At 33.3% G+C, this 15,904-nt stretch overlaps 1 protein-coding gene across 1 annotated transcript in view; it reads right to left on the reverse strand.

Annotated features, from left to right (window-relative positions):
- Positions 1-5,249: 5,249 nt before the first annotated feature.
- Positions 5,250-15,904, reverse strand: part of LYPLA1 (lysophospholipase 1) — a 37,918-nt gene continuing 27,263 nt past the window's right edge. Inside the window, exons 6-9 of the mRNA XM_043975624.1 lie at positions 15,229-15,302; positions 11,034-11,135; positions 8,044-8,220; positions 5,250-7,322 (exon numbers count right to left, since the gene is read on the reverse strand). Of these exons, the coding sequence (XP_043831559.1) occupies positions 7,269-7,322; positions 8,044-8,220; positions 11,034-11,135; positions 15,229-15,302 (407 nt within the window). The 3' untranslated portion in view covers positions 5,250-7,268. The remainder of the gene's footprint in view (positions 7,323-8,043; positions 8,221-11,033; positions 11,136-15,228; positions 15,303-15,904) is intronic.

Here is a 15,904-nt window from a genome sequence, read left to right on the forward strand (position 1 = left end):
CACCCTAAATAGATAGGTAGATAGATAGATGAATGAATGAATGAAGCAATCTTCAAAACAATCTAATACAGAATCAATTAGGTGCACAATAGTAAATGACCACAGTAATCTAGTGTTTGATAAACCCAGAGATCCAAGATTTTGGGACAAGAACTATTTGACAACTGCTGGGAAAATTGTAAAACAATTTGATAGAAACTAGGTATAGACCAACATCTCACACCATATACCAAGATAAGATCAAAATAGGTACACGATTTAGACATAAAGGGTGAAATCTTGAACAAATGGGGGAGGGGGGGCGTGGAATGTCTATCTGTCAGATATATGGGGAAGGGAAGAATGCATTGATATATAAAATGGATGCTTTTGATTATATTAAATAAAAAGATTTTGCACAAATAAAGCCAATGCAGCCAAGATTAGAAGGAAAGCAAAAATGGAGGGGGGGAGGGGGGGTGTGGGTTTACAGTGTCTCTGATAAAGACTACTTCTCAGATACATAGAGAATTGAACCAAATTTATAAGAATCCAAGTCATTCTCCAACTGATAAATGGTCAAAGGACATGAACAGGTAATTTTCAGATTAAGAAATCAAAGTTACCTAGTCATGTGAAAAAATGCTCTAAATCACTATTGATTAGAGAAATGCATATCAAAACAACTTTGAAGTACTACCTCACACCTATCAGACTGGGTAATGTGACAGAAAATTAATGTTGATGGGGATGTGGGAAAATTAGGATACTAATGCATTGTTGATAGAATTGCAAATTGATCCAACCATTGTGGAGACCAATTTAGAACTATACACAAAGGGTCATAAACCTGTGTATACCCTTTGACCTAGCAATATCAATACTAAGTCTGCATCCCACAGAGACTGGGGGAAAAAAAAGAGGGAAGAACCTATCTGTACAAAATTATTTATAGCAATTCTTTGTGGTAGCAAAGAATTGAAGATTGAGGGGATGTCCATCAATTGGGGAATGGCTGAACAAGTTGTGGTATATGTGATGAAATATTATTGTGCTATAAGAAATGATGAGCAGTACGTTTTCTGAAGGAACTGGGAAGACTTTTATGAACTGATGTAAAGTGAAGTGAGCAGAATTGGAACAGTGTACAAAATAGTAATTTTGTACAATGAAAAACTGTAAATGACTTGCTATTCCCAGCAATACAATGATCCAAGATAATATCAAAAGTCTTATGGTGAAAATGCTATCTACCTCCAGAGAAAGATCTGATGTAGTCTGAATACAAATTGAAGAATACTATTATTTACTTTTTGGCGGGGGGAGATGGTATCTGTTTTCTTTCACAACATGACTGATATGGGAATATGTTTTGCATGATTTCACATGTATAATTTGTATCAAATTGTTTGCTGTCTTGGGACGAGGGGAAAGAAAATTTAGAACTCAAAATTTTAAAACAAAATAATGTTTAAAAAAAATTCTACACGTACTTAAAAAAATAAAATCTTCAAAAAATTTTAAAAGATCAATATGGGAAGAGAACTGTTTATGGAAAATGATACCATATGCTAGACTGGTGAATTTCTGAAACCTCCAAAACAGATATGCAGTCAGAAATTTTATCCTTTCCTTTGCATTCTTCCTACCTTAAAAGCTATAGGAACTCTGAAGAAGAGTTCTGAAAAGGAATGAAGATGTTAAAACTGTATGTGGAGGGCAGCTAGGTGGCACAGTGGATAAAGCACCGGCCCTGGATTCAGGAAGACCTAAGTTCAAATGTGGCCTCAGACACTTGACACTAGCTGTGTGACCCCGGGGAAATCACTTAACCCCCGTTACCCTGCCCCCCCCAAAAAAAGTGTATGTGTGTATGTTTATTTCTTACTTCGAACATACAGAATCAGTCTGTACTTCAACTACTCTTACCAATATTCCTAACATTCACAAAAAACCTCAGGGGAAATTATGGGGAAAAGGAAAAAATCTGTTTCTTCTTTAAAACGTTGGGAAAAAAAGGGGGCAGCTAGGTGGCCTAGTGGATAAAGCATTGTCCTGGGATTCAGGAGGACCTGAGTTCAAATCTGACCTTGACTTGACACTTACTAGCTATGTGACCCTGGACAAATCACTTAACCATCATTGTCCCACCCCCCGCAAAAAAATGTTGGAAAAAGGAAAATGAAATGGAAAAAAAGTATATTAGAAAATACAATACTGTTATGTTCTGAGACCAAAAAAAATGTTAGAATCTCATCTGCAGTGTTATAATTAAAGTTAATAAGAAAACATGATTTATTTTGCAGGGAACTTTGTTGAAGCATAAAGTGAACAAACCATACTGTTAAAAAAAATTAAAATACATTAGAGTTGTTCATTGTGGACTTAAATGATATACAATATTTTTACAGAGAGAAGCAACATGATGTAGCAAATGGAACACGGACTGGATCTATGATTTCAGTGTTTTAAGGAGCTTCTCTGCTGTGGAATTCCACTACCAATTTAGATAGTCAATTTACATTCTTAGAAAGTTACTTGCATTGAGAGTGACCCGTCAGCTAGTAAGTATCAGATGTGGAAATTAAATGCAAATTTCCCTATTTCCAAGGCCAATCCTATCCACTACACCATGCATCCTTTTCAATTTCCCCATCACTGACAAAGTATGAAAACAAATGTATAAAACAAAAATATAGATCCTTCTAGATTGAATTATTAAACATTTGGTTTGTGCATATTAGCAAATATGTAGGACTTAAGAGGAACAAAATAAAAATAAATCATGATAAATTAACTAATTTTTAAAAATATAGCATTACTGTGGGAAAATTGGAACACCAATGCATTGTTGGTGGAGCTATGAACTGATCCAACCATTCTAGAGAGCAATTTAGAATTATGCCCAAAGTGCTATAAAGCTCTGCATACCCTTTGACCCAGCAATACCACTATTGGGTTTTTCCCAAAGAGATCATAAAAAAGGAAAAAGGACCCACATGTACAAAAATATTTATAGCTGCTCTTTTTGTAGTGGCAAGGAATTGGAAATTGAGGGGTTGACCATCAGTTGGGGAATGGCTGAACAAGTTGTGCTGTAAGAATCGATGAGCAAGCGGATTTCAGAGAAACCTGGAAGGACTTGCATGAGCTGATGAGTGAAATGAGCAGAACCAGGAGAACATTGTTCACAGTATCATCAACATTATGTGTTGATGTACTGTGATAGACTTGATCAGTCTCAGCAATACAACGGTACAAGATAGTTCCAAAGGACTCATGATGGAAAAGGCTCTCCAAATCCAGAAAAAAAAAGAACTGTGGAATATGGATGCAGATTCAACCATTGTATTTCTTTTGGTTTTGGTGGTGCTGTTTTTCTTTTTTGAGGTTTTTCCTTTTTGCTCTGGTTCTTCTCTTATAATGTGACTGATGCAGAAATATGTTTAATGTTATTGTACATATATAACCTATATCCAATTACTTGCTGTCTTGGGGAGGGGAAACTGTCTCTACATGTAACTGGAAAATAATAAAATACTTTTATAATTAAAAAATATATAGCATTATTAAACGGAAGTAGATAAAGAATAAGATACACTATATATTGATTTCACATAAAAAATGACATTTCTTCTGAAATCCTTATGGATATGATAAAAGGCTGGTTAGATGAAATGGGTGGGAGAATTGACGGAAAACTAAACCGTTTTGTGCTTTGTCAGTAGATCAATGACAACCCCACAGTGAGGGTCTCTAGTGACAGAACACAAAATGCTCTTTACCTAGTCCTATTCTGGTACAAAAGTTTTAGCAATCACTTGGATGAAGATATAGAAGGCATGATTATCAAATATGATGACACAAATCTGGGAAGGATAGCTAATATAACAGAAAACAGAAGAGTGAAAATTCTCTTATACTGTAATGATGGACTCTAACAAGAAAACAATAATGATCATTGTTAAAGCCTTATGTTTTATTTCAGAAAATCAACTCTACAACAAACTTGGTAGCATGGGATTTTTATCTGATCACAAGTTCTCTATGAAGTTAGCAGTATGAGGACCTGTGATTTCAGTAGGATAGTGAACTCCCAGATAAGTAAACTTCCTCTACCAGTGAAGATTCTGGCACTCTTCTCTGCAACTCTGCAAAATATAACGGGCCCATAGCACTAAAAAATTAAGTGACTTACCCAGGTCATCTTCTTCATTCCAGGCCAACTTTATCCACTGCATTACAGTGCTTCTCAATAAAAGCAATATATGCAAAAAACAAAAAACAATGGTACCACTGTACTATGTGCTAATCAGATAAATCTGGAGTACTGTGTTCAACTTTGTATATAGCATTTCAAGAGGGCCATTAACAAACCAGAATGCTTCTGCAGGAGAGTAATTTAGCTAACGAGGGGTTTTAGTAACCATAACCATATCAAGTTATATGATGTAAAAGTGTTAAACCTACAAGAGAAAAAATTATGGGAGAATGATAGTCAAATATTTTAATGGCTAGTATTTGGAAAAGGGAAGATATTTCTTCCATGTTTGCTCCAGAGGACATGATGATGAATAAATGGAAAGCACAGGGAGGCAGATTACAAATTGGGACAATTCCCCCTCCCCTTCCCCTGCAAAAAAAAAATGATCAATCAGAACTATCCAACAATGGAATGAAATAGTAAAATAGTAAGGTTTCCATTACTGTAAGTACTCAAGTAGAAGCTATATAAGTATCATGACTTTTCTGGAAGGGGTCCCTGCAAGTAATTGCAAACTGATTAATTATAAATTATTTGGCTAAATGATCATAGCGGTCCTTTCCAAATATAAGATTAAATAGCAATACTAAAGACTGAAAATAAAGGAAGGTGTTTGTAAATAACCTGCTATGTAAATAATTTAAGGGTTATCAATGAAAGACCATAAAGGGAATAAACAAGGACTAAAAAAACTACTAATACTTAAAAAACATCTAAAACCCCCAGGAAATGCAAACAAAATAAACTTTTGCTATTGTTCCTAAAATAAAAAGGCAAACAAAACAATAAACAAAATACTCTGAGTAAGGGATATTATATTCCGGTGCCTGGACCAATTCTTATGAATTGCCTAAAATGGGGGGAAAACCCAGATACAATAATAATAATCTCTTCATGATTGCTATGTTATTTTCCCTCTCTTCTTTGTTAGGGACTCAACAAAATGTGAATACAAATGTTAAAAGACAGTGAAAGGAAAATACTTTAAAGAGCATTCACAAAAATGTCAGCTTTAAACTTTATTTCACATTGATAGAAACTGTGAAAAAGATGTACATCTTCCCATCTACAGCAAAACATTTCAACGGAATATAAGAGATTTCTTACCATAAATAAAGTAGTTAACATCTCATTGATTTTCATATCAACTAAAACAGTTTATGTTCTTCAAAATAAAGTGATTCAGTAAATGATTGTTTTAAATTTTTAAGCCCAGACCTTAAACTTATGGTTTAATTATTAACATTTCATACAGTACATTACTAAATTATATCCATTATGTGACAATTAGCACCTATTTAATAAAGATGCATTGATAACATAGCAATACAGTATAACAATTACTAACAGTTCTAAATCCCCAAGCATACTTTTCTGCTATGTCTTAAAGTATTCTAATAACAGAATGCTTACTTAAATAGGGTTCTGACTAGTTACACAACCCTATTAGTACATTAACAAATTTGCCTCTCAATAATTTTCCAAGTGATCTGAGACTTTTGTCTGTATAAAAATCAACTTTATGTTTGCACAAAAATTAATTCTAAAAAGGCATTTGTAAAAGTCAGAATCTTATATTGGTCAACTGACAGGAAAAAAAAAAAAGCAAATTCTGCAATGGCTAATGAGTTTTCCACAGTGCTTGGTTTAAAATATATCTATAAAACAGGTAACCTCAAATCGAAATCCATTAATTTATTGAAACCCAAGCATTCCTATATCCATGACAGGAAGATCATTGAAATTAAATATCTACTCGAGTTCATAACAAATCTGAGTTATGAATTTGGAAGGTCATAAAGGAATTAAAACCTGATGATTAAATGTTCCGGTACATGTAGGTATGAATAAAAGGTCCTCAGTAATTTTTCTCTATTGAGTTTTCTTAAAGGTAACTCCTCAGATATGTAAGAAACTTGCTCTAACAAAGCAAATCATTACCTTTCACAAAGGAAAGTCAATTATTTCCACTCTATTTTAGTCTCAAATCAACAGAGTAAAGGAAATCCTTTAGGACCAAAATCCAGGAAGCATTTAAACTACTTGATGTAGAATAACAACATATATTTTCCAGCTGATTACAGCAAAATATAATCCTGAAAGTAGTCTTATTAACCAACTTGTAAAATTTGTTGAACTAAACAGTTCTTAGCTTGCATTAATATACAAATTAAGAAATAAGCAATTTTGAAAGTAAAAAGTGTTATCTACTTTCTTCCTACCAAATAAATATATCTTATATACCATATGTCTGATTTAGGGTATCACTTCATAGCAACATATTAACACCAAATAACCATGGTATGAAGAAAATATTTGGTCTGCTAGGAGGGGTAATATAAGAAGAATGAGTTTCATGATCAGAGAAAAAAAATGTGACAAATGATTTTTTGAAAAAGAAAGGAAACAACCCTGTCCCTAAATACAAGGGCCATTAAGATGAAGAGCACAATATTACTTATACATTGACACTTAAAAGCATTATCCCATATTCTCAGGGATAATGTAATATCATCACCTCATTCCTATTATGGATTACACACACATATATATGAATACATATATAAAAATACAGAAGATGCATGGTGACTAAGCAATTTTGGAGCAAATCCTTATACTAAGTCACCGCACGCATAAAGTGATTATATTTTAACTGCTCATTTATACCTGACCAAATTTTCATTAAGCATACTAACACTTTTTTTAAAATGATTTAATCAAAAAAGTCAGATCGCAGTGTTTTATCTTAGTATGCTGAATTACATTTGGAGAAAACCCAGCTGCCTCATTTATTTTAATACTTGTATATTTTATAACATATATCATAAATATATGTATAGAAACTTGAAAGACCCTAATTTTCCCAAGAAGAGACATTATTTCATCTGTATCATTGGCATGTATTTGCAAATTGGTAGTAACACTGCTATAGTAGATGTAAAGTTTCGGGACTGGGCATGTGAAAAGGTTTATTCTTGACTACAATGATGCTGGTGTACTTCTATAGAAGGCCTCTTAAATGATGTCAGTCAACTGGAGGTAGGAGTTTATCAACGAAGCTCTTGACATCTTTCATTTCCTATTGAGAATGAAATTATTTATTAAGCAAACAAGTATGAAAAATTTAGAAAAATATTGCAACTGAAAAGTATACATGAAATATCACCAGGAGCCTTGAAAAAAAAAATCATATTATATAAGCGGTTACAGTGAATGTCTAGTTTTCTTAGTCCTATACTAAAGAAATGAAGTTTCCCCGTAAAATATATCCAAATACTTTCGTTTCCATCTATTTGGACATTATTTTATATTTTTCCACCATACCAGGAACCACTTCTTGCTTATTAAGAACTGCCAGGGCTTACACCATCATATTCAGAGGGCAACTAAATAGGATATTAGTAAAGGATATATGTTTTTCATAATTCAGAATATACTAATGAATAAAGCCCTGGTAACTTCTGATTTAACATAAATTCATTGAAAGCTTTCTCAACTCTATAAAAGTCCCATGAAAGTAATAAAGTAAGTGTCGGGAGCCATTTACTCTCGTCTTCTTTAAAATGATCACCTCAGGGCAGCTAGGTGGCTCAGTGGAAAAAGCACCGGCCCTGGATTCAGGAGGACCTAAGTTCAAATCCAGCCTCAGACACTTGACACTTATTAGCTGTGTGACCCTGGGCAAGTCACTTAACCCTTGTTGCCCCACAAAAAACAAAACAAAACAAAACAAAACAAAAAAAACATCACCTCAGAGAAAAAATATATGGTTCGTACAGAGCAGTAAAACTGACATTTACCTGGTTACATGAACTGTGCATCATGCCTTCATAGGTACGGAAGCTTACATTAGCTGGATTTACCAATGTTTTTAGCTTTTCAACAGTGAGAGAACCAAACATATGGGGAACCAAAGGGTCACAGTCTCCATGACACTGGAGAATAGAAATATCTTTATTAACCCCACTGATGGGACCCTGTAAGAAGACAAAAAAAGTTATTTGACTCACTAAATGTTCAAATGTATATGGCATTATGCCAGATAACCTTAAGATAAATACATATAAGCATTAAGTATTTTATGAACTATAAGCCAAAGAAATGAAATGGGTGTATTGCTTTGTACACATATCACATATCACATCTAAAGTCTCAGAACCAGCTAATGTCCACATGGATTATAGATTATATCTGTTTTCTTATATTCCCATCCCAAAGTTTCTCCTCTTTAGGAGCTCTAAGCAAATTTAAAAGGTGCTTTAAAAAACTCAACAGGTCAAAGGATATGAATAAACAGTTCTCAAAAGCAGGATAAATTTTAACTACCATATGAATCATAAATCACTAATTTAAGAGAAATGCAAATCAAAAAAACACAAGTTATCTCTTATCTATTAATTTGGCACAGATGACAAAAGCTAGGAATAGTCAATGATGGAAGGGCTATGGAAAGTAAACACATTAAAGCACTGTTGGAGTTGTGAAGTGGTCTGACCATGGGGCAGCTAGGTGGTATAGTGGATAAAGCACCAGCCCTGGATTCAGGAGGACCTGAGTTCAAATCTGACCTCAGACACTTATCACTTACTAGCTGTGTGACCTTGGGCAAGTCACTTAACCCCAACTGCCCTGCCCAAAAAAAGGAAAAAAAAAAAAGTGGTCTGACCACTCCAGAAACCAACTTGGAATTATTTCAAGTTCATACTCTCTCACTCAAAGATTCAACTGCTAGTCACATATATAAAGGAAGTAAATTATAAAATAGAAAGCTTCCCTATACACCAATATATTTATGGCAGTACTTTTTGTAAAGGCAAATAACTGGAAACAAAGTAAATGCTCATCTGCTGGGGAATGGCTTAAGAAGCTGTGGTACATAAATACAATGGAATAGTGTAATATAAGAAACAATGAATATGATGAATACAGAGAATGGGAAGAATTCTATAACCTGATACAAAGTAAGCAGAACAAGAAAAAAAGTGTCTCTGTGTGTATGTATATGTTTGTGTGTGTCTGTGTATAGATAACCATATGTATATAAATAACTATAGCAACATAAATGGAAAGAAAATCAACAAAACAATTGAAGTTGAACACTTCAAAATTAATAATGAAGTTTGGCCCCAAAGAAGAGATATGAGACAGTATCTCTTTCCCTTCTTATATCAAGATATCAAATGATTTTGATGAGTTGGTTAGTTTTGCTGAACTATTTTATATTCTCTTTTTTAGTCTTTGCTTTAAAGGATAGCAGTCCAAGAGGGTTAAGTGAAAGGACACATGAAAAAGTACTGATGTCAAAAACAAAATCTTAATACAAATTTAATATTTTTTAAAGGGAAAAAGGAAACTTCAAAAAATTTATCAATGTGCAACCACTGGTAAAGCACAACTCCCACTTCTCAGCTGAGGATGTGAAAAATAAGGCACACCTTTTTACAAACAGGCCAATGTGCTGATTTGTTTTGACTATACTGATTTTTACATGGGAGTGTTCTAGAAGAGCTAGGAAGGGGAAAAGTCAGTGGTCGGCAGCAACATGCAAAAGTGCTTAAATAAAATGTTTACAAAAAAAGCTTTTAAAACCAACAATTAAATTTGGAACCAAAGAAAATACAGACACATGTCCTGTCAAGAATCAAGTAATTAAGCCTTTAGACTATATATTAAAAAAAAAAAACAAAAATAGAAAAACACTAAGGATTTTAGTTAGCCAAGACAAGCTTCTGTTGTCTTTGGTTCTCCATATTATCAAGACCACCATAGGACTCTTTATCTTCCTAATCAGTCAGCTTCTAATTTTTCACCACTTCTATCCAATTTATCTATCACTACCAAATCAATCTTACTTATGCAGAGATCTGGCCAATTTGTTCATCTACTTAAAATTCTTCAATACCTCTCTTAAAACCTAATGGATAAAATTAGGGGGAAGACAAAGACCTTGATGAAATGGTCTACCTCAAGAAATGGCGAGTTTCCTCTTGTTGGAGGACTTGTCTTTAAGCTATAGTTTAATGAACATTTGGAAATTCTTTTAGATATGTTTGACTAGATCAGTGGTCAGCAAGCTATGGCCCACTAACAGGCTGCAAATGAAAAATGGTTTTTACATTTTAAAAGTTTTATTTTATATATATATATACATATATAAAAATATATTTCTTTGTATTAAAAAATATAAAAACCCTTCTTAGCTCTCTGACCAACAAAATTTGGCCCATGAGTCAAAGTTTGCCAACCTCTAGACTAAATGGACACTGGGATCCTTTTTAATTCTCAAATTCTGTGATTCTGAGTTTACCTTTTCAGATATGGCTATTGTTTATTCTTGGTTATATGTTTTAATTTTGTTGACGATTACCAATTTTGATTTTTAAGTTAAAAAAAAAACACACCAAGCTTCTTTAGGATGTGGAATGTGCTTTTATTCCAGTAAGATGACATAATATAGATTCTAGGGTTTAAACTGTGGGTGACCCCATGTGGGGGGTGACAAAAAATTTGGCAATAATTAAAGGTTATATATACCTATTTTATATGCCAAATACCCAGAGTCACATAAAAATTTCTCAGGTGAAAAGGGGTCGTGAATGGAAAAAGTTGAATAAATCCTGCTATAGATAATTCCAACACACAAGTATGGAGTTCTACTGCAATGTATACTTAAATGCTAGTGATAAAATGCAAAAGTAGAAGAAAATCCTTAAGGATACTAATGATGCTCTTACTAACATTATACAGTTGGCAATTTCATTTTGTCAATTATATTTATTAAATATGTTACCTGTGAAAACGAAGATCGAAGTGGAAGCCAACAGCTGAGGGCTATAACACCAGCCAATTTCTGCTGTGTTGTAAGAGCAGTATACAAAGACAAAGCTCCTCCCTGTATAAAGGAGACATGTCAAAATTAGTGCAAGTTGAACATAAGTTTTGCCGGCTATTAGCTTCAAAGCAATTTTTCTCTTTATCAGCTGTGTCTCTTCCTATACAATGCTAAATAACTGACTTCATCAAGGTAATCAAAACTGCAAGAATAGCAATGCACATACTACTATGTTTCTAAATAACACAAAGGTCCTTTTATAAAGAAACAAAATATTAGTTAATAAATAAATTAATAATTCATATTATAATGAAATTCTTTACCTGCAAAGTATTTGTGATTAAAGATTTCAAATATAGTAAAACCTCACACATTCAAACATTACTAATTCTGAACCTATGGATTTAGTAATTAGCATATATGGATTCTCATTGAGGAAAAGTTGAAAGTAATTTTCTCATCTGAAAATTTCCACTATCTTACTCACAAAATAGGTTGTGTAGTTTAAAAGAGATAGAATTTTTGACACTCAAGATTCAAGAAATAAAAGGATTCATTCAAAGTTGCCTTCAATATCTGGCTCTAACAATTAATTCTCATACATTTATGACATGGGATTACATAATGAATAAATTCTAACAAATTTACTACCCATTTGTTCTTAATTACATTACATGCTGAACTGAAATAGGATTTCTTTTCAAATATTCAATAATTCACACCAGTCTTAACATTAAATTGCTACTACAGTTTCAACATATACACATGTACATATATACAGTATATGCTCATAATAAATTTTATCCAATCCCTTGGAAATTAAAAGTTAGTTTCTGATACAAAGACAGTGACATTTTAAATATAAGTTCTATGTTTTTCAAAAGAAAATTTTATAAAAAGAAATTATAGGGGCAGCTAGGTGGCACAGTGGATAGAGCACCGGCCCTGGAGTCAGGAGTACCTGAGTTCAAATCCGGCCTCAGACATTTAATACTTACTAGCTGTGTGACCCTGGGCAAGTCACTTAACCCCAATTGCCTCACAAAAAAAAAAAAAAGAAATTATAACTTTTTTAAAGCACCAATCACTATTTTCTTCATTCAGACAATAAGTCATCCAAAAAAGCTAATGTAATCTTAAACCATTTTAACAGAATGAAAAATGATGAAATCCAGAATGCACAAGATCAAAGTTTTATAGCAGAATAGCATACATAGTCAGATAACACCTCTAGTACTGGATTAGAACCTAAGAGCTAATTATATTTTAGGAGACACTGACAAGCTGCAACTCATCAATAGGAAAGTAACCTAGACAATGTGACTGCTTTTATTTTCTCTGCCAAGTAGAATGATCTTTGGACTGGAAAGGACAGAACAAAAATGGGGAAAGAACAGGAACCAAAATGATTTATATTGCAACATACTGAAACTACTGATATATTGATTGCTGAGCCACTGTGATTTCTGAAATACTATGAATATGGAAGTTAATACAAGAATGAAGATGAAATGTTACCCTAATTTTCTCAAAAAAAAAAAAAAAAGAATAGAGATTGCAATCTATCATTCAGTGAATTTGACTTTCATTCCTGGTTAATTTCTAAATTATTAGAAGGATAGTTAAGAAGCATGTAGAAAACGAAACAGTTATCACAGCTCAAATAATATCAGCAAAAAAAAGATCTTATTAGATTAATCCCATTTCCATTTTTGACAGTTAATAGGCAGATCAGGAGAATGCTTTAAATATAGTTTACACCTATGTTTTAGCAAAACATTTTACAAAATCTCTCATGTTATTTTTGTGGACAAAAGAGAGGTGTAGACTAAACAATAATATAATTAGGTAATTTGAAACTAGTTGAATAGTCACACTGAAAGAGTATCAATAATAGTCTAATGTCAGCTCTAACAGAGGGCCACAGGGATTTGTCTTTGGCCATGTACAGTTTAACATTTCTAGCAATAACTTCAAAAAGGCATGGAATGTATGCTGATCCAATTTGCAGAAAGTACAAATAGAGGAAGGGTAACTCGACATTGTGATATGGCGGCCTTTTTGGCTAACAAAATCTTAGAACATACTAAGATGAAGATACCCCTGTATTCTCTGTTCTTTTCAGATTACATGTGGAATACTGTGTTTGGTTTATGGGCACCTAATTTTAAGTAGTACATTGATAAGTGGCAAAGTGTCCACTGGAGGTTTATAAGAAATCCATGCCACATAAAGATGAATTGAAGGAACCAGGTACATTTAGTCAGGAGATCAGAATATTCAAGAAGGATAGGATAGCTGGTTTCAAGTATATGTCATGTGGAAAAGGATTAGATGTGATTAGATTTGTTCTATTTGCACATATGGGGCAGAACTGGGAGTAACTGGTAAAAGTTGTAGAGTCAAATTTAGGCTTAACATAAGGAAAAACTTCCTAACCACTAGAGCTCTCCAAAGGTAGAATCCTAGATCCAGATCAATGTTCAAGATTTACAAATCAATAATGAAACTGCTCCACATTTTTTCCAGTGTGAATACTCAAACCAGTATCAATGCAAATAACATGTCATCTGAAAATAGGAGAATTTGGGAAATTCAACATCAATAGGGAATCCTATTTTTTTTTTTAATTTGAACTCTATATAGGGTAGCTTTCATGACATGTGAAACATGTTAAATGAGTATGTGCCACTTTCTGTTACATCTTGATATCACCTCTCAGTGGGCCTTTGGGCAAAGTTGCAGTTTTTCAGTCATGTCCGAGTCTTTGTGACCCCATTTGGAGTTTTCTTAGCAAAGATACTGGGGTAGTTTGCCATTTCCTTCTCCAGCTCATTTTACAGATAAGGAAACTGATGCAATCAGGTTAAGTGACTTGCTCAGGGTCACCCAGCTATTAAGTGTCTGAGACAGAATTTGAACTCAGGAATGAGTCTTCCTGTCTCTAGGCCTGGCCCTCTAGCCACTGTGGTACCTACATGCCCTTGAGCAAAACGGTACCTATATAATCTATAAAGCATAACTATATAAGAGCCATGATCATAAAACAAAACTAGAATAAGGAAACACTGTAAACTGGGAGAAAAATCTTTATATCAAATCTCCAATGAGGATCTGATACCCAAGTTATAAAGATGACCAAAAGAAGTAAGATCAAAGCAATTCTCTAATAAAAAATTAAAAGATATGAACAGCTTTTTAAAAATTGCAAAGTATTAATAACCACATGAAAGAATATTCTAAATCACTAATAAGAGACTGCAAATCAAAAGAGGTTTCACCTCATACCCAGAAAACTGGAAAAGATAACAAAATCTGTTTTTTCTTTCACAAAATGACTAATTTACAAGGAAGGTTAGCTCTCTAGGAGAGGAACATATTCATTAAGGTAGATTATATAAAAACAAAAGATATTATTGAGAATTTTTTTTCAAAGAAAGGTAGTTGACGATAGGTACTGATAATTATTTATGTTGTCAGACACCAATATTGTTTGGGTTTAATTATTTTTCTTCGTCATGGGAAGAGGGGCTCTATGATGTAAGCACAGAGGTTTTAATAAGGGACAGATATATAAGCAAAGTTTATACAACATTAAAAAAAATAAAGTAATGGGCTTAGTTCTCCCTTCCACATTCCCTAAAATAGAAAGACAATTAGGAGCCAAATAAGAAAAGGCTACAAAGATGACCTACCTCAGAATAGCCACTAATCAGAATTGTATCCCTTTATTCCTAGCATGTTAACTTCAAAGACTAAATTTTTACATCAGGAAATTATTATAGTTCAAAAAACACAAAGGCATCAATGAAACTTAAAACAAAAAATTAACTCTTCCCAGTTTATTCAAAGTCTAAATGAGTATTAAAACAAAGACTGGGGGCAGCTAGGTGGCGCAGTAGATAAAGCACTGGCCCTGGATTCAGGAGGACCTCAGTCCAAACCCAATCTCAGACACTTGACACTTACAAACTGTGTTACCCTGAGCAAGTCACTTAACCCTCACTGCCCACAAAACAAAAACAAAACAAAAAACAAAGACTGACAACTAAGATATTATAACATTCCCTGATAAGGATTAAGAAATAGATTCAACAAGGATTGGAACTGCTTCTCATGTAAAGGTAAAGGCCCTTCTCACTCTGTATCTTACCTGAGAAAAGCCTCCCAAAACAATCCTATGAGATGGAATTCCATTCTTCACTTCTTGTTCTATTAAAGCCTTAACTGTTTAAAAAAAAGAAAGAAAGAAAGGAAGTTTAAGAGTTAATCAGCAAAATCTCCAAATTTAATTCTAATATAATTTAAGGATAATAAACAGGCTTTGGCAAAATGCAAAGTGGGTTTTTCCTCAAAAAACTCATTTTATTGTTGCCTTAAGAACCAACTAGCAATACTAATTTGTGTGTTAAGTTATTTCAAGTTTTTTAAAAATTAAATATTTTAAAAGCAAAATCAGAATTGTGCCCAGTTGCCAAATATTACATAATTTAAAATAGGTAAACATCTTACACTACTGTAAAGTCCTACTCAGATCCTTTTATGTTATGAAGATAAGCTGGATTGCTGAAGATAACATTCTTTGTAAGGTAAACTCTGGTACAAGTCTGTCATACAAATACCACCCCAATTAAGTTTAGAAAGGCTAATTAATAGAATTCAACTACACAGTGATTCATCTTTCAACCCTGACAAAAACATTCTGAGGAGGAATCCACAAACTTTATCAGTCAGCCAAACTGGCTCAGGATTCCATGACACAAAAAAGGTTAATACTTTGTTATAGAGGGCTTTCCTGATTCATTCAATTGTCAGAGACACCAAAAAAT

Source organism: Dromiciops gliroides, chromosome 1, assembly GCF_019393635.1.
Source record: "Dromiciops gliroides isolate mDroGli1 chromosome 1, mDroGli1.pri, whole genome shotgun sequence".
NCBI classification, from domain to species: domain Eukaryota; kingdom Metazoa; phylum Chordata; class Mammalia; order Microbiotheria; family Microbiotheriidae; genus Dromiciops; species Dromiciops gliroides.